Below are 26,431 nucleotides of genomic sequence, written 5' to 3' on the forward strand. Positions count from 1 at the left end.
TGCCGGACACTGGCGCCACCGGGCCCTCTGACCACCACCAGTAGGCAATGGGTGAAGTGTCTTGCCCAAGGACACAACGACCGAGACTGTCCAAGCCGGGGCTCGAACCGGCAACCTTCCGATTACAAGGCGAGCTCCCAACTCTTGAGCCACGATTGCCCAAAATGGTGGACTTTAAACCATGTTCAGCCCAGAGATTAAAAACTTTTCCACTAATGTTGAACCCCAAACCATAAATCTGGATTTAGATCAAATTAGAAAATAATAACAGTGTAATTCAGTCGAATTTATAGAAGCATCAGTTCACAACAACATTCGAAAGTGTTCTGCTTCCTGTGATGCCTACTGAGCTTTAGGTGAAAACAACATAAGCAATATCAGTATTTTTGGCATTCACTGAGTCAATTACAAGTAAAGTAGTTTATTAATTATGAAGTATTAGAGCAGCTCTCACAAAAATACTGGCAACATGTGAGTTAGGTGTATATAAAAGCTAGATACAACCACAATCATGACATTACCCACTGTTTTGTTTATGGCGCCACTTTCTACAGTAGCAACTGTAGCATTTCCACACTAGCCTCTTGCTATTCCTTCCTTCTGCTCTCCTATGCCTTCGGTGGTGAGAGCAGCACCTAATTCTTGAAGCCCATATCTGTAATATTTTTTCCTTGCTTTGTGGTATATCTGACTATTTGCTGTTGAAGTTGAAACCGCTTTTTGAGTTTCATCGTGTTCTTTTATTCACTTTGTCCGTAGTTTGAGTTGGAATGTTCTGTACTGTTTTCATCTGTGCACCTCAGGAAGAATAGTTCTCGCTGCAGTAACAGTCAACGGGGATTTAACCTTAAAATAATAAAAAATTGTAATAAACAGAAACACGGAGGCACCAACAGCTGCAGTTCCTCAAACAGCCACTTGTAGCTTGGTCCACATCCAGCTCAGTTCACGGATGCTCTCATTTTAAACCCAGGATACTGATAAGTAAATTTATATAGCTGATTCCTATTTCATAATTCCCGTAGGGTAGGGTAGTGACTTTTTTTTTTAGATAACTCAGCTCTTTGGATTTTGAAGTTTTAGCCATCACTTTCATCTACTCACCTCAATAAACGTAGTCACTTAACTGGGCAACTAAACCTATTTCTGCTATTGGTGCCTTTTTGAGGCATTTTTATTGTGAGACAAAAAAGCATGCCCTGACTGATGATACGGCCTGCTTTGACAGACAATCAGTCCAAAAAGTCTGTATTTGTTGAGTGAAATTCTGATATTTTCTTTTTATTTTCATGCAGTTACATAGGACCCATTAGCAGGTTCTAAGTATGAAAATGTCACACTCCAAAACAAAGTAATTAATTTAAAATCATCAAAATAATAGGTTTCAAGGTAGTTGTAGACATCTTTCATATACAGGCTGTGGTGGTAGCAACATATGACTTTACTTTTTTTTTTACTGGCAGATTTTCTGTCAGGTCATTTAAAAAATAGTAGATTGGCAACAATCGGATGAACTGACATAAATTATGTACATGATCTCTGCTTTCAGTGAAAGGATTGACAGCAGACCAAATATTCAGGTTTACCTCTAATAAGTACACAAAACTCATTCCAAAAATACTATAGCCGACATCTTGGAGTCATATCCCAGTGATGACATTTAGCTGTACTGAGAGGAATTACTTGTTCATCTCATGTAGATGAGACCCTCTAACATATTAGTAGTGCCCCTCTGTGAAGCATTGTTATTGCCCAGGGTTAACTTTAGTCAGTGTAAGTATAAACGTTACTTAAGGCACAAAGGGTGTGTACACAAACAGTGATCCAAAAGCAGCTGTACAAGAAGTATAAGCAGGCTAGAGTCCACATTTGTGCGTGTGTGTCCGCGTAAATGAACCTTGTACCACTTTACCGCCCCTCATAAAGAAGTGGATAGATAACCAGAAATTTCTGATCAGTGACAAGCTTTGAGCCCTTTCCATCACCCACACAAGCAGGAACATATTCCCAGTTTGATTAGCTTACTCATAATGAGTGATTACAGCAACCTTTGGTCGTGGTTAAATATCGTCTCCTGCGAAATCCACACACACTTCCTGGTTTCCATAGCTTTCATAAACTATGATCATCAGAACACATACATGTGGGGGTTGTGCCTTACTGTCTATATGGGTGTCACTTTCATAAACTGTGATAGGGCACAAAATAAATCAGATGTACAAAGGACAAACTCCCTGACAGACCAACGGAGCGAGGCAGCTGGGTCAGGCCAATTATTAGTATAGGCATTTCTAAATTGAATTTTACACCTGTGTGGAGTCTTGATTTGGCATTTCACATCATTTTATTGATGTTTTACTTCATTTTAAAACAGTAGCTGGTGTTTGATTTTGTATGTTATTTTTTATTTTGGGTTGGCACTGAAGGCAGACGTTTTCAAGAGCTTCAGCAGGGTGGATAGTTGGACACTTAAGAAAAGATTTAATCATAGGGCAGTTATCAAGGTAGAGTATCTCTATGTTTTACATTTAAATATGTGTCGATTAAGTCAATGCCAATATTGTTTAAAGATTTTTTTTGTCTATGTCCTGAACATGGTTTAATTTAAAATGCGTGCTATAAAGCCAGTTTTTTAAACTATCTTTAAACGATCTATTTTAGGTTCCTGGTTGATGCAGTGGAGTAAACAAGAAGAATGGAGGATCTGAGAGAAAGAGGAAAGAAAAGAGAAGGAAGGCACAGGTAAAAAATCTTCAACAGTGTGTGTTGCATCATAAAGGTTATGTGGTTTCATTTCTGCTTTAACTAATGGCACAAATGTGAAACTGAGCATAATATGTGACATGAGAGGAATTTAAATATGGAAATCACATTTATATGAGTGACAGGCCATGAGTCCACCAACCATGCTTTGATCTTAATTAACCTGCTTGATCAAATACATACAATGGAGGAAGAAAGCGGTCTTGCAGACACTTTCTTTCTAGGCAGTAGAAATCCATCTTCTCCTCTGGGTCTTTTATGCCTTGTGACCCATGCGGTGTTTAATAAAACTGGCTGTGTGCTGTGGAAGCATGATAACTTGCGGTGTGAGGAAAAAAAGAAGGAAAATATGAATAAAAAACGAAACTGAACAATTTCACCTGATTAAATCAAAAGTAACATCTTTATTGATAGGGTGAAATAAAAACAAGAAAACAAATATTTTAGAAACATCTCAAAAACTTGTTTAAAAACGAAAAATTGTATTGTTATTTATTAGGCCATAAAAAACGAAATTCATGTTTTTATTACCAAATAGCTCGCTGGACTTCTCTGAGAAGTCGGAAATTAATTGAGTATAACATTTAACCACTAAAAGTAATTTTCTATTCAGGAATGGAAGGAAATGACTGTAATTTGGCCTTTTAATCAAAAAAATAATAATGTGCTTTAAAAATATCATTTTGATTACAGAGCTTGTAGATAGTGGTGAATTAACCTTTACAGAAACATTAAAAATGTGTTTAGTAATTAGCAGTACTGTTAATTTAGGACATCTGTGGCATCTGTGGTCTAATACAGCGGTCCCCAACCTTTTTTGCACCACGGACCGGTTTATGCCTGACAATATTTTCACAAACCGGTCTTTAAGGTGTCGCGGATAAATACAACAAAATAAAACTAGTACCGGTACCGAAAAAAAGAAGATTTATTCATAACACACGTGAAAAGACCCAGGAAAACCGAGTTAACGATAAAAACGATAACAAAATAACGCTGAAAACCGATAAAAACCCTGAAAACCATACATTTCACACCTGAGCCTCAACTCTCGCGGCCCGGTACCAAAGGACTCACGGACCGGTACCGGTCCGAGGCCCGGGGGTTGGGGACCGCTGGTCTAATAAATTTCTTTAGTGCTGTATCTTTGCATTTTCTCCTGCCCTTATTATCGAAATTTCGGAATCGTAACGTAAGCTTTTGGGGTTTAGTCTATGTTCACTGTAAAAACATTGCCTCTGATTTCTGTCTACCACAGGAACTTACTGAAGTCAGACAGTTAGTGAATTTATTTCTCTGATTCAGGGACAGCACATGTTATTCTTTAACTGACCAAGCTGCAGCAGGAACGTGTTTCATGTCATCACGGCAGCTTTAAAGTTGTTTCCTATTTGCTGCACTGAGAATGAGACAGAAATATATTCAACACCACATGCTGTTTTGAACCAGGCAGCTATTCAATTTCCTGTCCCTGGATACGCTATCCAGTTTTATTAACCTCTTCATCATTGTTAGGAGGTTAATTGTTGGTGAGATATGTGTTGGTAATGGATATTACATATATATATATTATTTTTCACCATAAAGTATTGTGTTACCAGGTTTCCATTGGATATAATTCACAGCCAAGAAAACAGTTAATTTGTTCTGTGCACTGCTGTGCTTCGCTTTATTGCTGTCGCTGATATCATCTCCACTGTTACTGCCTGCTGTTAGGGCCTCCATTTCAAATGTTAAATACATGCTGAAGTTGTAATTATATTCTCCATGTAGGTATATCTGACACAAAAATTATGACATTGTTTCTGAGTTTAGCTTTTTACACCACCCTTGTTGTGATTATGAAGTTATAAAGAAAAATAAAATAATATTTTATCAGCAGCTTTTGATTTGAAAGCCTCTAAACTTCCACAATAAACTAAAGATAGGAATGGTGTCTATAAAGTTTTTAAATATTAACTACTTTTATATAAATCATTGCAGTTAATTGTTTCCCAATTTATTAAATGTTACGCAACTTTAGAGAGTAATATAACTTGACTAGAAGGTCACAGCAAAGTGAGCCAGTACACCAGCTTCCAAACTCCTAACACCTAACATATGGCAGCCAAACTGTGTGACAGTTTTAATTTTTTATGGGGAAAAAAACCTTATTGAAATAAAAGGTGTTTGAGCTTTAATGGGCCGTGTAATCGAGTGCATTCTTAAACAGGGGTACGCCTTATGACAGTTATGACATTATGATGTGATGGAGCCAAGTTGAATCTGGTTTGTTTGAGTCTGGGTGATTACAGTCTGCAGATAATCATACAGTGTGATAAGTAAATATTCTAATCTGAAGTTTGTTGTCATAGTGAGTCATTCTTGTAAAAGCTTTTTGAGTCCGGGGAACTGAAGCCCTTTCCTGATTTTGCTGGTCGTTTCAGCACAAATTGCTCTTCATATAAATCTACCTCACTGACTGGATTACCAAGGCTTCGAGCTGCGTCTTTCCACTGTTACCATCTTGGTGTTTTTGGGGGTATTTTTGGTTTTGACTAATACCCTGTGACCAACAAAGCTTTGGATAATGCTCCTTTTTTATTGGGTTAGGGATAATTTACAAAAAGAACTTGAATCAAGTTCCTCCATAAACTCATAAGGAAATGATTTACTGACGTCACAGAGCAAAGGAGCTGAGAGCTATTTTTTTAAATAGCTCTCTCCAGAAAGCAGGAAGTCTTTTTCGGATAGTTTTCACCATAGGGGGCCATGGTGGCGTATCCTAGTGAGTTTTGGGTAAAAACATCTGAAAAGTTAAATTTCTTTCATCAATATTGTGTCTAATGAAGACTCACTAGTTTCATAAATACACAAAAAAATAAGTGGCTTGTCTGCTTGTCACTTGCCATTGGGGGAAAAGCTAAAGACAGCAGACTTTTGTTTCCTCGCTGCTTTTAAAAAGTTAGATCATCCAGTATATCGATATCAGATTTTTTTACTTCTTAAAAACTGCCACTGTCATTTACCCTAAAAATCCAATAGTGATCAAGTGTCACATAATAATAATGTAATAATAATAATAATAATGATACTAATAATAATAATAATAACAGCAATAGTGTAATATCACTAGTCCTTATATAACAACCTTCTGCCAGCATCAATCTGGCCATTTTGTACCACACCTTGACTTAACAGTATTTCCGTTGCTATGGCAAAGCCAGAGATCACAGTGTTATTAAGTAGCATAATCTCAAGGTATAAATCCCACACCCTGATAATTATTCTGCACTCTGTATTAATCACCGGGGTGGCAGAGAGGGTGACGTTTAATGTGCCAGGAAACACAGATATAGAGGTGTAATTATGGCCAAAGGGTTGCTTGAGAATTTATTAGCTTAGATGCCTGTTTGTGTGCCAGTCACATTCTAATCTGGAAGCACCAAAACCATACACTGTGCCTTTCATGCTAAAAGCTTTCGCTATATTTCACACTGACAAGTGACAATCACTGACAATAATAAACACAGAGCCCCAAAAAATGGGTAAAAAGAGAGAGAGATGCAGCGCACTGTTAAAAGAATACTGTTCAATAAAAACTGTACTCTGACCTTTGCGATGAACTGAGGGCTTTGGCAGATTCGTAGATAACAGAGGATTCTTTATTTTGTACTGAGCTCCAGTTATGTGTAACCAACACCCAACAGACCATGATCACAATCAGCAATAGTTTGAAGTATAAAAGGTAAAAATCTTCACTTAATTCAGGCTCATTGTTACAGGCTCATCCATAGACTATGCACCCATGGTTTCTCACATATTCATTTAAAAACGTCCCTGCAGTCAATTTGCACCTAATAAATGTAGTCATAAATGATTGTATTTGTGTAAACATGACCATACAAATGTTAAAGTATTATGATAAGAAACAGTGCTGTGACAGGAAGAAACCGGCAGAACCAGGCTCAGGGAGGGGCGGCCATCTGCTGCGACCGGTTAGAGTGAGAGAAGGAAGACAGGATAAAAGACATGCTGTGGAAGAGAGCTAGAGATTAATAAAAAGTATGATTCAATTCAGAGAGGTTTATTAACACATGTTGAGTGAGAAAGGTGACTGAACAGGAAATACTCATCATGGGAATCCACCAGCAGTCTACACCTATTGCAACATAACTAAGGGAGGATTCAGGGTCACCTGATCCAGCCCTAATGGATGAATCCTGCTCTTTGGCCAAAGGGTTGCTTGAGAATTTATTAGCTTAGATGCCTGTTTGTGTGCCAGCTGTAGCTCAGGTGGCAGAGCAGGTCAGCCACTAACCAGAAGGTCGGTGGTTCGATCCCAGGCTGCTCCTGGCTGCATGCCAAATATCCTTGGGCAAGATACTAACCCCATGTTTGCCTACTGGTGGTGGTCAGAGGGCCCGGTGGCGCCAGTGTCCGGCAGCCTCGCCTCTGTTAGTGCGCCCCAGGGCAGCTGTGGCTACAATGTAGCTTGCCATCGCCAGTGTGTGAATGTGTGGGTGAATGACTGAATGTAGTGTGAAGCGCTTTGGGATCCTTAGGGACTGATTAAAGCGCTATACAAATGCAGGCCATTTACCATTTACCAGAAATTTCTGACGTAGAGTGTCTGGCCCTCAGTTTGTGCCAAGAAGCTCAAGTTCACTTGGGTTATGCAACAGGGCAATGATCAGAAACCACACCACCAAGTCCATCACTGAATAGCCCAAAGAAGGTTTTGGTGTGCCCTAGTCAAAGTATGAACCTAAATCCTACTTAGATTCTTTGGCATGAATTTAAAAAGGCCATTAATGTTTTGAAAATGTTGGCAGAATTAATACAATTTGGCAAAGACAAATAGGACAAAATACCTCCATAGCAACGAGAAAGACTCAGTGCCAGTTATTGCAAATGCTTGATTGCAGCTCTTGCGGCCAACTGTGGCGTAACCAGTTGTTAGGTTTAGTGGACAATTACTTTTCTCAGATAGGGCAAAGTTGGTTTGGAAAACTTTTTCCCTTAATAAATGAAATGATAACTGATGAATAAATGAAATCATCGTTTAAAAAGGGCATTTTTGATTTACTAGGGTTGCCTTTGTCTTGTATTTCCTTTTGATGATCTCAAACTTTTAAGGATAAAAAGAATATGCAAAACAACCTAAAAAATCAGGAAGGGCACTGCGCGTGTACCTGTAGTTTAATGTCAGTAAATTGGGACAGCTCAGTGCTTTCTCTTTCACATAGCTGAAACTAAAAGATATTTCTACTCTATTATTAATTCTCTGTCATCCTTCAACTGACTTTAATAGATTATTAGGCAGCCATTCTCTTAGTACATTATTAAACAGTCGTTCTAGTTTCCTGTTTTTGTAGTCAACCAATATCTATTTCCCAGGGATACATGGGATCCATTCCAGCTGAACCCCGCAGGAGCTGAGAAGGAACAAAAGAGAAGATGTTTCCAGCTGGCTCAACATCTGGTGGCTGTTTTGGTGGGGTTAGCTGTTTTGACCGCTGCTGTTGTTGCAAAGGTAGGACCATTCTTGAGTTTATCTTTTTCTCTCTGTGAAGTTATTCACCTGGTTACCATTGGGGCTGAAGTCCAAGCTCTGGCTTTGGACACAGCAAAATTTCCTCTAACTGCTCAGATTCTAGTATTTTCTTTCATAGACAGACACTTAAAAATCTGCATCTATGGCTTTGTTGTTGTTTTTGTGTTTTTTGTTTTTTTTCTTGAAAGTGCTTTGGATTATTTTGGTTAATTTGATCACCACTGAACAGTATTATTGCTTTCTTAAACTCTGAGTCTATACTGTGTTCCATATATGGAAAATAAGACCACCGTGTACTGTATTAGAGTCTGACTGATAAATCATATTAGATATTTCCCAATTCATGTTGCATAGTTTATCAATCAGAGTGCACTCTGCAAATCAATTTATGTTTTGTATGTCTAAAAAAACTCTTTCAGGCATTTCAGCAAAGAACTCATCATGTGAAAAGTACAAATCATGTGAAAACAAGCTTATCTGTCTCTGCCTGCCTGATCATAAAGTAGCACGAAGAAGATTCATGCTGTTTATGATAGGACAGAGTTTACAGTACTGAATGCCTTTGTACCCAGCACTCTCCTTACTGGGATTCCCCGTCTAGTTCCTATTCCTGGGAATATTAAACCCTTATTATATCAATTCAACTAACTTGCTAACCACTTTCCTAAAAAAAATTTATAAAGTTCTTTAATGAAGTAATTTTCTTAACACACAATGATCATATATCCTTTCAGGGCTCCCTGCTGGTGTTGTCAACATTGTCCAGTCCAAGGTCCCGGCGCACCCCGAAGGAAAAACAGTTCTACATGCTGATGATGATGTTCTGCCTAGTCTTCCCCAACTTCCTGGTCTTTTTGAAATCGCTGTGGCGATGTTCCTTCAAGAGCTTTGTACCACCCAAAATGAAGATCATGGCATTTGTATGTTTTTCTACATATTTTTAGTTTATTGTCACCAGCTTTACATGTACCTATAACTTGACAGCAGAAAAATGTAAAATTTCAAATCGTTACCTACAAACTTAAATGGTAATAATGTTTTTTTGTTAATCTTTGGCACAAAGTAGGTCCCATTGGGCGCAGTTAATTAATCATTAGTTTATCTTCCTGTTCTAATAGTATTTTCAACAAAATGCTTTAAAGAGAATTTTGTCTTATTTTTATTTATGTTGTTATTGTTTGTGTACTTATATTTTGCAATTTCTTTAAAAATTATACAAACCATAACAGAAAGTGTTGTTTAGGTCAAAAGACAGAAAAGAAAAAAAAATGAACATTTGATGGTAGTGATACAAATTAATGGTGAATATAAAGTATTTTTAATGGCTTCTATTTCCATGTCCAAAACCAATAGAAACACTGCATAAGTGAGGACATCTTTCTGGTTTTGTGTCTTTTCCAGATTTGCCTCATTGAGGTCCTGGTCTCTCTCGGTACTTCAGTCCTCGTGCTGGTGGTTATGCCTCAGTTTGACGTCCTGACTAATCTCTTCATCAGTGGAGGAGTCTGCATTGTGTCTGCAATTATGCAGATAATATTCAGACTACAGCGAGATAACTGGAAAATTGTGTTCCCAATCTGCTCCCTCATATTCACCTCTATTGGTAACTCCTTTTAAATTACCTTCTATGTGCAAGCTTGTTTCCCTGGCTTTCTTTTTAGCTTTGTCCACTGAACATTCATAGATTCGGTGTGGTGAAAAAACAAAAAACCAAGAGCTGCTTCACAAAAAATTAAATATAATATAATCCTTAATTACATTTTATGATAATTAGCTCACAGCAGGTATAGTAGGAGGTTTAACAGCCATGTTGGCAAACCTTACCTGCTCACAAATTAGGGGTAGGGAGTGAATGAAGCAGAAAGCAGTAGAGTCGACAGTTATTTTCTTAGTTCTGTACGTCACTCATTTTTCTCCGTTTCTCCCAATTGTTTGAACACTTCTCAAGGTTTGTGTTTTCAGGTTTTGACTGAACTGATCTGCTACTAATTGTCTGTCAGCTCTTTAAAACTATCTTTCCATTGTTGTCTTGTTTATCCAATTCTGACACAGTAATTCTGTCACCCTCATTACAACAACTGCCTCAGATAAATGATGTAAAATGTCTTAACTGCCAAAACAACAACTCTGTCAAGTTTTGAAGCTTAAGATTCAAATCTAGCACCAAGCTTGCAAGCTCCAAGTTCCATGACTGATTTAAAAAATATGGTGTATAAAAAATGGATAAATATTGGCAAACTGATATTAAAGTTTCAATTATTCAGGAAAAAAAGAGAGAAGGTAGCTTAGAATGAGATAAATAGGGATTATTTTGTAGCGTAGAGTCCAAGAATAAAAATATGGAACTGAAAATGTGAATGATAGGTGTCTTTTTAGGACATTTGGATAGACAGAGTTTCTCCTAGAAATTACACTGTTTCTCCCAGGGAGCTAGGGAATTTACCTGCATATACACTGTATGTGCTGATATAAGAGAAAGTTTAGATATGCATTTATTAACTGACTAATTTGACCAACAGGTTACTGCATGCTGGGAATTGACTACTATGTCCGTGTAACGTCATATGTGGACAGACAGGGTTCTGACTGCTATATCTACGTGGCACTTGGAATTTTCTCTTCCCTCCTTGTCTCGTTGTGCTGGTGGGAAAATTCACTACAAGCAACCAACCGCATGCAGGTATGCTGTTTTTCTATAGTGGAGCTTCAGCTAGCTTGCATTCTTCCAAGTCTGTATGTTTATGATAAGGAAACTTTTTTTTTTTTGACACGATCACTGAGGATCTTTTTTCCTCTCTTACCCCACAGGATACGTTGTCACAACTGGATGGTTTCAGAGACTTTGTGTTTGTCATCAGCAGTATTCTGAGGATATTAGTGATAGGTAATTATTTGCCATCAATGTCTGTATTGACGCAATGAATGGAGAGGAGAAAAAAAAAAACATGCTGGCAAAATTACACCCGCCCTTGCATTGTGTTGTCATCATCTAACATAACTGCATTGGACGCGTGATGAAAAATCTAATTTCCCACATTCGCACTGGAGAACAAACAGATTTCTGTGATGTCAGGGGTGCAGATGGATTGCAGAGGATGTTCTCCAGCTGTGATGAATTCTTCAATTGTTCTTTTCAGTATTAGTAAATCTAGGTTTTCTATTCTGCACAACAAACCACTATTAATATGTTCTCTTTTATTTTTATTTATTTAAAATCCAATGTATTTCTTAACTTATAAAATTATTATTGCAAATGTTCTGATACATGGGCTGATTTTTATAAAGTGTTTTTCTACTGTAACTAAGCACTGCAAGCTACTGACCCAGTTACACCCAAATCAGCGTTCAGGGTTCAGTATCTTGCCTACGGATACTTAAACGCAAGCTTCCGATTGGTAGATGACCCAATCTACAGAACAGTACAGGTTTATGTTATCTGTACCGTATCTCTGTACACGTTGCAGATTAAATTGTTTCTTCTATCCTTGCAGAAATTTAAAACGTTACCACTCTTATTATTTACAGTAATTTTTTAATCAATGTATTTCTATACGATAACAATATTTACTTGACAACAAACAAAGAACAGTCATAAAAAATAGTTTCATTGTGAAATAAATGATTTGAGTGAAAGAGGGGTGCATTTTTAAATGTGGCAAGCATGTAAAATTATTTTTGTCTGTTCTAGGGGCCGTATACCTGATCTACCACAAGCTAATTGCGAATACTATCATATGGGACAATTTCATCCTGCGTGACGGACAACTCCTGAAAACAGGACTAGTGTTGTTTTTCTTACAAGTAAGTAGAAGGAAGAGAACATGCAACATGTATTAAAATTACTGTAGGAAGAATAGATGCCATAAATGTAGAATCTGATTTATCACTGCATGTAGCAGACAAAACTGATTTAGCAAAAAGCACTTTTTTCCCCATTATTACATTTGATAATTGTCTTTTTATGGCTCTCAGCAGGTTTAGTCTAGATTAATTACTTAATAAGACAAAACTTACTAAAACCAATCAAATCTCATTCACACAGACTCTTTAGCAGCCGCAGGTTTAATCAGTCAGGGGTCTCTGTATCCACTACTTACTTGCCCGAGGCATGATAATGATCACATGTTCCAATTATGATCTGAGTTCTGAAGTGTAAAGCACTTTCTTGCACTTCTTTCTTTCTTTTCCACAAAGAATTGGTTCAGAAACATATTTTAATGGTGGTAGTATGGTCTAACATTTAAATTAATTACATTCAAATCTTAATTTTGTCCTTATGACAGTAAATTAGACTTAATAAATATTGCCTTCATCTCCCGTCTCAGGCCTTCTGCTCAGCAGCCTGCCACTGGTTTGGAGTGGTGGCCTGTAAGATTCATTCTGTCAGGATGAGTTTTGCCCTTCCTCTATGTTGCACTGGACCTGCAATGCTACTGCTGGGAATAGTGCTGTTTTTTACACTGGGATGGAAACTGGATAATGGGACAAAATCAGAAAGCATCATAGGTGAGTTTTTTTTCTTAATTCTTTTTGTTAGGTCAAGAGAAATTGAACTACCTTTATAAAAAATTCACTTGCAATAAGTTTTGCATTCAGTTTTTAATTGTTTAATGAGTAGCTTCAGCACAGGGAAGTTTCCAGGAATTTTAACGTTGTTTCTACTTAAGTAGCTCAATATTTTCATCATGAAAATACACTTTTAAAAAATACACCATGACTCCTCTGATGCACTGTATCATTTATATGTATAAATTGTTATAATTATGAATAAATTAGTTATTTAAACTACATGTAATAAAGCTAAAAAAAAATGTTTGTTTTAATTGCAGAATTTTGTGACAAGTTGCTCTATCTGAACTCCAAAAACACGTCTGTAATCTTACTCGAGCTTACTAGGAGCATGTGTCGGACTTCACTAAACAGGTGTGTTTCTATGCTGAGAAATGTGTGAATGAAACGAACCATGTGAGTTTTTCAAGTCACTAATTCTTCTTGCACTTCAAGTAGCCTGGTCATTTATAATTTTTTTAATGCGAATAAAATGGAAGTATTTATTGTCCAACGTCATCTGCCATGTCCTATAGCAATATATTAAGTACAGACATCTTCTGTATTTAAGCATCTTATCTTTGCACACTTCACTCAAAATATTTATTTACCATTTGATTGACAGCCACTACTTTCAATGGCCTTTTTCCATGCTGGCACTGGAGGGAGTGTGCATGTGGTCAGGCTTTGTCACATGTACCTACTACGTATGGAAGATCAAGGTATCAGGAAAAACACAGCACAAATACGCACACCTTCACTCAATCGGCTATGAGAAAAGATATGTTTTAAATGAATCCAGTCACTTCTTTATTCGGAAGCTTTAGTTAAACTCCCAGAAAAGCCACACCACAACATATTAAAGCATATTGTTTTTGAAATCTAATTTTAAAAAAATGACATACACTTAAATAGCTTTGTGGTTCACCTTCCATTAGGTCCAGCGTATAGAAAGAACATCTCAGCTCTTTGTTCGTCGATTGTATGAATCTGCTTTCATTGACCTGTCTCTGCTACTCAACACCAAGATGAAGGTTCCAAAAGCCAAAACCCAAGAAAGGTCAGTGTGATCTGAGAATAGCTTCCCTGTTGAACATTATTTCAATGTGGTCATAAATTAACCTAAAAAAAAAAATCAATCATAATGGGTGATAACTTTTCAAATGCAGTAGAGGCACAGACATTTCTTCAACAGGAAATGCAGTATGCAATTATGCAGTGAATAATTTATTTGAAGCATAGGTAGAAAATAATGCATTTGAAGTTGAATTCATGCAAACTGTGTGTCGCTAGCAGAGCACGTCTCAGTGTAAAGACATCCACATAGACATGACCCAAAAAAAAATGATGTTGGTCTACGATCTCAACAAAATTGGAAACTCGCTTATTTGCATCCACAAATTCACTGCAGCTGCACATGTGGCACATTTTATGAAACCGTTTCCACAATGGGTGTGTAACATTAATGAGCCTCCATAGCAGATGCTTCTAAGATGTGCGTGTTCACAGCATGAAATGTTTAAAAATTCTGCTACAACTTCTCCTCTCCTTAACAGCCATGATGAAATGCAGAAGTGTGTGATCTATCTGTGCGCCACCATGTGGCATGAGACCTACGACGAGATGCTGAAGATTCTCACCTCCATGTTCAGGTTAGAGCCAGTACCTCTGAAGACATCAGGGGCCAGTGTAGGCACAAAAACATGCATGTGCATACCCCAGTCACTATGATGAGAATTTCTTATCACATTTCTTATCATTATGTAATTTTTTATCTGCACATACAGTCATAAAGTAGATCAGGCTGCATACAAATCCACAGTGACTGAGATTTAACAACAAGCATGCTTAAGCAAGGCTTTATAATTCTGATGAAAATAACGAGTTTGAGTTTAAAGCATCTAGCCCCAGGTGTACTAGTATCACATACACAGCGTGGGTTTAATTTCTCTTTTACATATCTTTAAAGAGCAATATAACAGCATATTAAAATCTGGGTTTGATTTAACTCCACCTGTTTAATTTCGCACAAGGCAGGTGTCAGTACACAGGTGAAATTTTTAACCAGAGAGGCATTTAGAGCCTCTCAGTCTGATGCAAAGTGGTTCTTAAAAATGTAAATAAAAGGTCAAATTCATTAGCTTATGACCTAATATATTCAAAGGCCTAAAATGCCAAGTGTTTGGGCTGCTTAACATTTAAAAAATGCATTTTCCTGTCATTCTTGTTATTTCCTGCTGTGCACTGACTGTTCACACTTAAAAATAAGACCTAAATGAAAAGGCTTTTGCTGTGTTATACAGTCATCTGTTATTGTTTCAGGCTGGACCGTTATCGAGGGGATCCAAAGGAAGAACACAAGGACTGTTTTGACTTTGAGTGTCACATTTTAATGGACGATGCCTTCATGACTGACGATGACACAAACAAGAGGCTGGTTAATAGTTATGTTAATGACTTGATCCATGTTGTCATTGAAGTTTACAGGTGAGATAACCCCACAGTTAAATATATGTGCATACATCTGCATGTCTCTCTTTCTCCATCTTTCAAACTGATCACCTACACATCCTTCCGTTCAGGGTCTTCACCAACAAAGAGCCTGACGATGTGTCGATCATTGAGACTCCCTACGGTGGCAGGTTGATGTTTGTTCTGCCAGAAGGGAACATGCTCTATGTTCACCTAAAAGACAAACTACTCATCAGGAACAAAAAAAGATGGTCCCAGGTACAGATTAGCTGTGAAAGTTTCTATCTCTATATCCCTATTTATGTGTATGTGATTGTGAATACACTAAAAACCAAGTTCTCTCAGTCAAACATGCAGACTTGTTTTCTTTTTTTTATGATGGGTCCATTCATGAGCTTGAATGGACCCATCATGTGTACGCTCTGATTCTACTATTCTATAACCTCACACAATGGGACGGGTTCTTCAACACTCATTGTTATTATTACTCAAATGTGTCAAAAATATATGTTTTACTCAAAAAATTATTTACTATTGAATATGGGATAGAAAAGCAACAACTCCAAAACTAAAAATTTTTATATATCTTAGGCATGAAAATAAATGGCTGAAATCATTTCAGTGCTGTTCAGTATTTCAAAATAAGAAACTGTGTTGCTCTATTGTGCTGCATGCAATTATTAATAATGATTTGGACTGTAGTAAATATACTGAGATACTGGAAGTGCTGTTAATTAAATGTGTGTTCAACTCTAATTGTAAATGTATGAAAATGCTTAGTTAAAATTTAAAACATGCTTACTAGTATTGCAGGTATAATCATTCTGTATTTTCTACCTGTGTGATAAAAGTTTAATTAATTTGACAAATCACCTCTGTCAAGTCATCTAGACTATTACACAGTGAGTCTCCAAAAGGCTGTTCTTGGATTTTAACATTCAATATTGCTGCTTTTTTCTTTTTTTCTCAGATAATGTACATGTATTACCTGCTTGGCTGGAAAGGCTACATTGTGAAGAACCCTTCAAAGATCCCAGTAAGACTTTTCAGCTGTTCGAGTCAACTTATTTTGGCATTGTCTATAATTTATTATAATTTTTCAATGACCTTTCTCTTTTTTTTAGCAATTGAATAACGTTTCCAGAGCCAGTTTGGTCTCTCTGGATAGTGAGACTTTCGTGTTGCCTCAGTATGACAACGACAACAAACGCAAGTTCATCTCAGATGACAACACATATATTCTTGCTCTTGACGGAGACACTGACTTCCACCCTAAAGCTGTGATTCTGCTTGTAGACAGGTGAGCAGCAGACCAGTCAACTTCTTAAAATCTGTCATGGCTCAGTATTTAGATCATTTTCCTCCATAAATCACTGATGCTATTGTAGACAATAAATACAAATACAAATACAACAAATACTAATTTTATCAGCTATTTAGTCATCCAGTTAGTGTCGATTTTAGTTATTGTTGCTTGTCAAACATGTGAATTTATAAAACATATTTGTGTTCACAGGTTGAGGATGTATGACAATGTAGGTGCAGCATGTGGTAGAATCCATCCTACTGGCATGGGTGAGTGGGCATTTCAAAAGAAAAAGCATCAAAAATGTCTGTTTGTACATGCATATGTGTTGCCACCGATGTATCATTAAATGTATTTAATTTAAAAAATAAACATTTAAGAAAACCTTTTGATAAACTGGAAATTGTGTATATTTCATAGGTCCACTCTAGTTCTTGACATTCCCTACATCAGCATTTAGTGGGATTTTTGCTTCTGCAGTGTTCTTTTAAGCTCTCTATATATGATGGACTAACTTAGAAACAACGTACTGCATGTACTTTTTTCCAAATGCCTATTATTCTTCAACCTCCTTTGCTTCACCTCTCCTCTCATCTGCCTCTCTGCCATCCCAGGTCCCATGGTGTGGTACCAGAAATTTGAGTATGCAGTAGGTCACTGGCTCCAGAAGACAGCAGAGCATGTGTTTGGTTCTGTGCTGTGCAGTCCGGGATGCTTCAGTCTGTTCAGAGGGTCAGCCTTGATGGATGACCATGTTTTAAAAAGATACTCAACAACTGCACAAAGAGCTCAAGAATATGTGCAGTATGATCAAGGTTGGTAAACGCAACCAAAAGGATCAGTAGACTTTTTACCTTGCCTAGTTTGTACTCTTAGTGTTTTGACATTTAAACTCTTGGTGTCCAATCTCTTTTTTAAAATGTTCCATTTTCGTGTGTGCTCTTCTAGGGGAGGATCGATGGCTGTGTACTTTGCTATTGCAACAAGGCTGGCGAGTCGAGTATAATGCTGCTTCAGATGCATACACCAACTCACCACAGGAATTTGAAGAGTTTTACAACCAGAGGAGACGATGGGGACCTTCAACATTGGCTAATACACTGGACCTTCTCCACAGGCTAGTGTTACATGTTATTAATAATAGCAGGGTTTCATTCTATAGCCATCCTGCTTTTTACTTAAAACATTAAAAAAAAGAGAAAATTTTTCATCTTTATTTGGATTCTTAGTTTGATGGTTTCCTGGTCATGTTTGTAGGCTATAAATCCTACAAACACTTCTACTGCCATACTAACTCTTTTGTGGTTGTGAATCTTAGTGGTCCAGAGACAGTGAAGAGAAACGAGTCCATCTCAGGGATTTACGTCTTCTACCAGATGTTCACTGTTGGATCTTCTATCCTGGGACCTGCCTCTGTGACTCTCATGATAGCAAGTAGGTTTAAGTCTAGTTAATGACTCTAACACATTTATCACCATTATTCATGCCATTAAGTTGCAGTTTATCTCCTATCCTTTCAGCTTTCAAACACTTTTTTATGTTTTGAAATATATAAAAAGTTCCATTAGTGAAGTACATCCTACAGATTCTCTCAGAAACCTGTGACTGTCTTTAAATCATGCTACTCTGCAACAAGGAAACAGAACTAAAGTAACTGAGCAAACACAACTACAATAGATATGGTATAGTGGTTTAATTTTAAGACCGCTCCCATAAAGTAAGCTGTATAATAACTTGTTTAAAGATTCGACTGAACCAAATTCAGATGCCTTACTTGTTCCTTATGGTGTCAATAAACTTCGTTTTATCACGGGCAAATAGAAACGCACAAGACTTGTTAAAATCCTTCTGATCCAGTTCACTGCATGTCACACAATAACATCTTTACTGTATGGTATAATCTTTGTTGCATGTCATTATATGCAAATTCCTTATACCGCACTTACCAGAATTAGCGTTTACAAAGTTCCTTATTAGGGTTCACATTGTGTAGTATGGTAGACCACACTGATTTCATTGTTTCAATCCACTGTTTAGTACGTGAAATATCATACGTGAATATTCCATAATTTGTTTAAACTTGTCTGGGAAATGTTGCCATAATTAACTTATGTATTTATTTATTCTGAATTATGGCTTGGTGGCCTGTTTGAGGTCCTAATGACCTCTGACCATTACCTACCAAATTCAAATCTGGGCAGATGTTTGTGCTACATTTTTTATAGAAAATTGCCACATTTGTACTATTCCAAATGCTAATACCTTTATGCATCCACAAAAACAGTAAAAAGAACAAGAAAAAAAGGATGAAGCATTAATTGTGTAAAGTGAGTTTAAAAATTAGAGTTCTCGTGGTTTGTAAAGATGTATCCTGGAAGCAAAACCTGGACAAATATTTCTAATCTGAACTTTAATGCAGTCATTAATGCAGTTAACTACAGTGTGAACCACCAGTTTTCATTAAACACTTGGCTTAACTGAAGGCAGACTTATTAATAACTTGTAATGGTAACTACAGGGAAATTCACTTTGCCAAGCCCATTTGCATTAATAATTTTTGTGCATTAATAACTTTACATCAGTCATTTATTTCTCCTTCTTCCCCCCCCCCCCCCCCCCCCCCCATCTTTTCCTTCCAGGTGCTTTCCAGTTCGTCTTCAGACTCACTGGTACACTCTCCATCATCGTCGCGTGCGTTCCCCCCGTGTTCTACATCCTCATTTGCTTTTTAACCAAGTCTAATACCCAAATAACCATTGCTGGCATTATGAGTGTTCTGTATGCATTCCTCATGACTGCGTCCTTCTTTTCCATCATTGGTGGGTGAAATCGTTTTTTGGTTGTATGTTGTTGCAGTCACATATCTTTCAAAAAAAATGTGCATTAAATGTGCAAATGCTATTTTCTCTTTTAGGTGACATGGTGATTCAGCAAACCTTCTTGACCCCCACTGGATTGTTTTTGATTTCAATGGCAATCATGTACTTGATAACAGCTTTACTCCACCCTGAGGAGTTTTGTATGTTCATTATTATTGTTCTAAACGTTATTTCACATTTTTTGTGTGATGTTGCTTTATGTCATGTGACATTTTTTGGTTTTGTTTCCTTTTCTTTCTTGCAGTCTTGATTATCTATGGTCTGATGTATTTCATCTGCATCCCCAGTGGATATCTCCTTTTGACCATCTACTCGCTGGTTAACATGAACAATGTGTCCTGGGGCACAAGGGAAACCAACAAGTAATGCAGTTATCATTAAGAGCAGCATTATTTTAGACCACTGTTTGTGTAATTAATTATCATGAAATAGCAATAATATTATAGGGATCAAAATAAGAATGGAAAATTTTAACAAATTAAAATCTCAAACAGAAATGTTGCATTTCCCCAAAACGCAACATTACTGTGTAAAGTTCATAAGATCTGAACAGTCGGTGGAGGAGCTGCTGTGCTTACAGCCAGAGTTCTGGGCCTAAAATGACCATATCAAAAATATATCCTGTCTTTGACATCATAAGGATCAAAAAGGAGAAAAGCCTGAGCCTTTAGAGAAGTCTTAGCCTGAAAGTGTGTATATATATATATACGACTATGTAGTCGTGCAGAACTTTTAGCTGACCAAATCCATTAGTTCATCCACTTCCTGTTGCATATTTGACACTCATCCATGAAACAAAAACAAATAAGATAGCAGGGAATTGATTTTTTTTTCTAATCATGTCATATCAATCACTCTTTGTGACCATACATCCTGATATCTGTCTGTCCATTAGGGGAGGTGCAGAGCAGAAGAAACTACACAATCTTCTCTGTGACAAAACCTGTAGATGCTGCTGCTGGGACATGAAGATACAGGTATGGTCACCAGACAGCTCCCGACATACCTGACAGCAGGTGACGGATGAATGGATTAATGAACTCTGTTGCTTTACAGATAACCCAGGAAACAGAGCGTCTGATATTTCAGCAGCTCGCAGGTCAGATTACACAGCTCATCCCAGCCAATGCAATCACCCAAAATGAAACACCTCTACACCCAGCCTTAATGCTAGAGCCTCACACCAAACAAGACACCAAGAAAGAAGAAGCCAAGGAAGAGATTGCAAGACCTCTAGTTGATGATTTGAGGAAGAAGGCAGCAAAGAGCAGTGACCTGGGTTCCAGTAGCAGGTAGCGTTTTGTTGTTGTTATCGTGGTTGTTTCTTCTCCTTTATTTGGTCAGTCATTTCTCTCTAATGTTGTTCGGTCACAGGCTGATCTGGCCCTATATAAATCAAATTGAATTTAATTAATTATTTTACCAGAAATCTTTGCTGTCATCAGGTCAAAATTCCAATATAATACTGGCCTTGAAAATAACACAGTTCCATTCAAGTCTCATACTGAACACAGCTGTTTATAAGGACAAAATGAGACGTGCGCTGGAATTAAGAAACTCACAATAAGTGCATATGTGCTGTGTGCAGTGACGATGGTGCTGAAAACAGGAGCATGAGTTCATCTGATGAAGAAGACAGTGATCATGATCATGATGATGACTATATGATTCGTGAGGCAGAGATTCCTGCCGCTGGTGAGAAGCACTCTAAATGCATTTAGGTCCTGAGTGCACCACACTGTAATTTCCAGCTATACATGTAGCTGTGGATCATTATATACTATACATTATGTAGCATATAAAACAGAGTAATGATGCTATCTCTGTGTGTGTTTTCATGTGTATGCAGACTGGGTGCACCCAGTGAAGGAAGAATTTCTGAAAAAGCTGACATACTTCAACATGAAGAGAAATCTACAAGAACAAATACGGTAAATAATAAACATCATCCAAGTATTTGCATGTTTTTGTTGTTCACTTGCAGGCATTTTTACAAGAATAATTAACATTTACACTAAAACTACGTTTAAGATGCTGTACAATTACCCCGATGGCAAAGCTGCAATTGTGTAGTTAAACTGCTTTTGTTCTCCTCAGATATGCACTCCGTAACAAAGATTATGATGAAGTGTGCGAAGACTTGGTGCTAATGTTAACAGACACACTCAATGTAGAGCTCAATTCAGTGGGGCCTGAAGACGTTCTGTCAGACTATCAGCTGGAGGAGTTACAACTTGCGCTAAACAGACAGGTGATGACAACTTTGGTGTAAATAAAATAATGACATGTTGCTTTTAAAACAAAATGAAATTAATTTGAGAGGAAACCTGATTTCCAGAGTTTCTAATCTTCTGAAAACTTCTGCTGCAGAAAATACATAACTGACCTGACTTCTCTCTGTGTCTCAGGCACGGCAAACCCTTAAGACCAATCGAATGGAGAAGTTGGAAAAGAGAGTAAAGCTAGCCATTGAGAAAACACTCGCTGCCCCACAAGTGCAAAAGCTAGAAGAGGTAAGATGTTTATTCAGCTGTCGGGTCTGTGAGATAGAGGTAGATACAAAAAGTTGTATTTAAAATGAGTATTTAAACACAGTATTACTACTTCACAATGCACAGTAGATGTAAATGTTTTGCCGTTCGTTTTCAGTAATTTAGGTATAGTGAACAAAGCAACCGTCCTGAAATGTTATTCATTAGCAGATTTCTGATCTTCTAAGGAAAATAAAATTTATATTTGCTAAATGGAGCTATTCAGTTAAAAAAGTGATCAATTAATTTTTTTTTATTGAACTGTGTGCATTTGTGTGTGTGTGCATTTGTGTGTGTGTGCGTGTGTGTGTGCGTGTGTGTGTGTGTGTGTGTGTTTAGAATGAGAACGACTTCTGGAACAAGCTAATCGAGCGCTACCTGAAACCAATCACTCACTCTAAAGAACATCAGGAGGAAGTCAACAGAGAACTAAAGTCACTGCGAAACAAGGTCAGCAATCTGATGATGACAATGATAACAAATGAATGATCCCAAATCATTATGAAAAAATACTCTGATGCGTCAGGTTGCAGATTGGGAGTGAAACCTTTAAAAACAATTATCCACTTGAAATGTGGCAAAATTAAATCAAATATTAAATTCTCTTACCTCTCCACAGGCGGTCTTCCTGTATTTCATCATAAACGTGCTCTGGGTGGTAGCTACCTTCTTCTTGCAGGCCATTGGAAATGATGTCATCAGCATCAAGATCCCAAAGTATTATCCCAATGGAACTCAAAGTGATGAATTCCTCAAGGTTGGGACCCACAACAGACACTCCTAAATGCATGTGCTGCAGTTAAAGAAGGATTGTGATTCTTTTTAAATAATTGTTTGAACTCCTGTAACATCTGATGTAATGAGTAATCCATTCTATTGCTTTTTTTCTGACAGGTGGAGCCTCTCACTTTGATGTTTCTGTTGTCTTTTGCTGTTCTTCTCATTGTGCAGTTTCTGGCCATGTTATATCACAGGTAAACACATCATTTCACATTAAACTTTTATTTTTTTCCTCACAGGTTGTACTTTTTGACAAATTTAGTGACCTTGAAAACAAAGCAGGACAATCCAGCAGGCTTGATTGAGAAGCAGAGAAATTTAATCAAAGTTATTAATCTGGCACTGAATAACCCCCCCAGCCCCCAATCATGAGCAGGGAGTCTTCGAGTTCTGTCTTTATGGAGAGTTGTAATGACTTCGTCCTTGTCACTGTTATCCATCGATTTCTTCATTTTCATTTTCCCACATTTTCCCCTCGTGTTTCATCCTTGTGCCTTTTTGTTTTCAGAGTCTACACCCTGATCCATGTGGTGTCCTATCGCAGCTCAGAGAAAAACTACAAAGAGAAAGACGAAGTAAGTAATTACACTCAAAAGCATACAAATAATCAAGAGGCTTGATTATGTTCGGCCACTACGTCACATGGGCCCCACACATACCGGCAGTAAAGCAAGAAAAAACTGCAGCCGACTTAACATGATTAAAACAACAAAATAAATTAAAGAATAACTGCACAAATCCAACCTTCACAAACGCTAAAAACATAATAGCAGCTACATCAGGCTGTCAGACATGACAACGAACATTAAATGTCTTTTTTTTTTTTAAATACAAACTAAAGTATTCAAAGTAAGCCTGGAGCTTCACATAGTGCAGACCAACACAGCTGACGTTTAAACAGGATTCACATACAGTACGGTTTAATCACAATATAGCAATTAAGTATTTGTTTAAATCGTTCTGTACATTTCAATCGATTTAGGATGAAATGAAACGTTTTCAACTTGCTGGGAACAGTTCAAAACTTACCAGGGCCACAATAATTAATTAATACTTGAATGAAAATAACTAACTAGTTTCCATATGATTTTCAACAAATAGATACATTTAAAAATAACATAACAACATAAAAATTGAGAGCTTTTGGGTTTTACTTGCTTTTTGTTAGTTCAGTTACTTTTGTGTCCCTGCAGGGAAAAAAAAACAATTAAAACATGATGAATTCTTTATAGACTGCAAAATATTTAAAATATTTATTAATCATTAAAAAATGGTTCACATTTATAGAAGCATATGGCATTCATAGACACACAAACGTGTTTTCTTATGACTTTGTTTCTTAATTAAGTGACAAAAAATGTATTTATGTAAAACAGATTCATAAATTATTAAAAAAGGTGAAAGTGGGTAATAATCATTACTATACGAGAGAAACTGGATGTAACTGTAATGCACTTTTTTAATAATGCACCATTGTGAAAAATGTTATTAATATATATATGAAAGAAGTATAAACTAAACTAAATAATATAAACTTATAAGAAATGTGTAATTTGTGTAATATTCACAACTATTACTGAATTTTTTTTAATACTAAAGAAATCTTAAAAATCTGATGATCGTACATGATGCTGAGTTCTGAAGAGTGAATTGTCTTTTTGGCATAAAACTTTCCTTACAACCGTTACCTCTTAATAGCCAATTTGGGACGCAAAACTTTTCTAAACCAGTAAACATGAGGTGGCATTTGCAGCGCACAGTGTGGATCATTAAAAGCATTTACTGGAGATCAGCAGATGTGGTAGAAGCAATCAGACCTTTAACTTAAGTAAAAGTAGCAATACAAGAAAGTATTAGTCCTATCAGCTACTGACACAGTCACGTTCAAGGCTAAGGTCAGGTGAAGCTAAATTACAACAGTTATGCCACAGACGAGGAATTTAGCACCTCAAACCGTTCCAAGATTCCAACAGTGTGGTCTCAATGAAACCTGTTAACTGTCCATAAGGCTAATCCAGACGTGGCATCTTCTTAAAGCTTAAAACATAGAGACTCCTGTATTTTAGAAAATGCTGATTGACCTTTTTCCCTGTCATCCAGGACGACACTGGTGATGACCACTTCATTATGGAGAACCCCGCACACAATGAAATTTTCCTGACAACTGAAGACCTGTAGTCAGAAACAAGAAGATGTAGCTGCAGAGACGCAACAACAAGCCGAAAGTGGCATCATTAGCAAGCTTTTTCCCACCTCAGGGTTGTTTCCTCCACTCTGGTTCATTTTCCTCAGGTTTCACTGTGCATTAAAACACGGTACATTCTGGTCATGATCATAGCACACACTGTCACACAGTCCTTGTAGACATCCCATGTCTTTAGCTTTCCATCACAGGAAATAATTTACTTTTTATCTATTATGTAGCAGCTGTTTTGCCTCCCGGTATAATCCAGCAGGGGAGGCCAAATGGCACAGGGGAAATCAGTCAGAACAGATCCAATAAACTTTGTTTGTCATTGCACAATGAATTATTAACATGTGAGAATGGGACCTAACACAATAATATCAAAGGATGGAGTGATTTTAATGATCGGCTGTTTCATTTTAATATAACTGCTTGTAAGATTGCTGTTTTTGCTATCAGAACTATAGTTGAATCCATCAGGTTTACTGATTTTGCATCTCACTATAAAACAGATTAAAAGGGCTCTTTGCATAAGATGCATTTTAAGTTTACTGAAAAATCTGTGTAAATCCGGTTATTGTTCTTTTTCAACTCTTGCATCCAAATCAATAAAACTACAGTACAGTAGAGGGGAGTATAATATTTTCATCTGTCTGGGTATTTATGAAAAGTGTGTATCTAAATCCTTGGTCAATATTAAAATATTGACAGGTACTTGAATGTGCAGGAAACAATGCCAGTAATGCAATATTTGCACATAGACTGTTGTTAAGAAATTCTTTTAGTTTATTTTATATTGTGGTGTAATTAAACTGTGTTGCCCTCCCAATATTGTGTCAGTATATTGTGATTATGTTTGCCAAGTACAGCAATGCGCTAGACAAAGTGGACAAAATTGGTACAAGTAAATTAAAAAAAATATTGGGGGCAATAATATGCTTGTATTGAAAAATATTAAATAACAACCGAACAAAATGTCAAGCTGTCTGTCAACAATATAACCTTACAACTTTTGATCTAACTATGCAATACAGTAAAATGAATATTTATGTACTGTGACTCAACTTTGTTATCTTATAGCAATGTTTGGCTCATTTAAATAATTAAACGTACATCATGCAGATGTCAGGTTGTCTGTTTCTTGGTGTAATGCAGAGTTATAGTGTTGCTCTGGTTTGTGTGCTAGGTAAAGGAACCGAATCAGTGGACTAACCCTGCAACGTTTAGTTCTGTGTACTTGTTTCTTCTCAGTCTGGTGTGAAAGTCTGACTGCACATAAAATACAGCAGAAACAAAACTGTTAATAATCCACCCGTGCACTTAGTATTATATTTAGCACATGCTTCATTAGGCCGACCTTGCTAGCACTGGGCTGGACCTCTCGGCATAGATTCAACAAGTTGCTGGAAATGTTCCTCAAAGATTATGGTC

General features: G+C 37.1%; 1 protein-coding gene across 1 annotated transcript; it reads left to right on the forward strand.

Annotated features, from left to right (window-relative positions):
- The first annotated feature begins 2,695 nt into the window (after positions 1-2,695).
- Positions 2,696-25,295, forward strand: chs1 (chitin synthase 1). Its single transcript, XM_063501391.1, has 34 exons — positions 2,696-2,742; positions 8,143-8,278; positions 9,034-9,219; positions 9,701-9,902; positions 10,819-10,979; positions 11,108-11,183; positions 11,988-12,100; positions 12,625-12,805; positions 13,129-13,222; positions 13,473-13,569; positions 13,786-13,907; positions 14,404-14,499; positions 15,170-15,334; positions 15,430-15,577; positions 16,290-16,355; positions 16,444-16,619; positions 16,836-16,894; positions 17,240-17,440; positions 17,574-17,742; positions 17,944-18,059; positions 19,265-19,444; positions 19,540-19,644; positions 19,749-19,866; positions 20,400-20,481; positions 20,561-20,796; positions 21,093-21,199; positions 21,354-21,435; positions 21,602-21,755; positions 21,913-22,017; positions 22,375-22,485; positions 22,655-22,792; positions 22,930-23,009; positions 23,324-23,390; positions 24,916-25,295. Exons 1-34 carry the CDS (start codon positions 2,696-2,698, stop codon positions 24,991-24,993), a joined length of 4,254 nt encoding a protein of 1,417 aa, XP_063357461.1. The 3' UTR covers positions 24,994-25,295.
- Positions 25,296-26,431: the final 1,136 nt, after the last annotated feature.

This window comes from Pelmatolapia mariae, linkage group LG1 (assembly GCF_036321145.2).
Source record: "Pelmatolapia mariae isolate MD_Pm_ZW linkage group LG1, Pm_UMD_F_2, whole genome shotgun sequence".
NCBI classification, from domain to species: domain Eukaryota; kingdom Metazoa; phylum Chordata; class Actinopteri; order Cichliformes; family Cichlidae; genus Pelmatolapia; species Pelmatolapia mariae.

Excerpts from the sequence above, each read along its gene's own strand:
- chs1 (XM_063501391.1), top strand. The coding sequence starts at position 2,696 with ATGGAGGATCTGAGAGAAAGAGGAAAGAAAAGAGAAGGAAGGCACAG. Across the intron at positions 2,743-8,142 it reads AAAAGAGAAGGAAGGCACAG|GGATACATGGGATCCATTCC; the intron begins GTAAAAAATCTT and ends TCTATTTCCCAG. Across the intron at positions 20,797-21,092 it reads GACCTGGGTTCCAGTAGCAG|TGACGATGGTGCTGAAAACA; the intron begins GTAGCGTTTTGT and ends TGCTGTGTGCAG.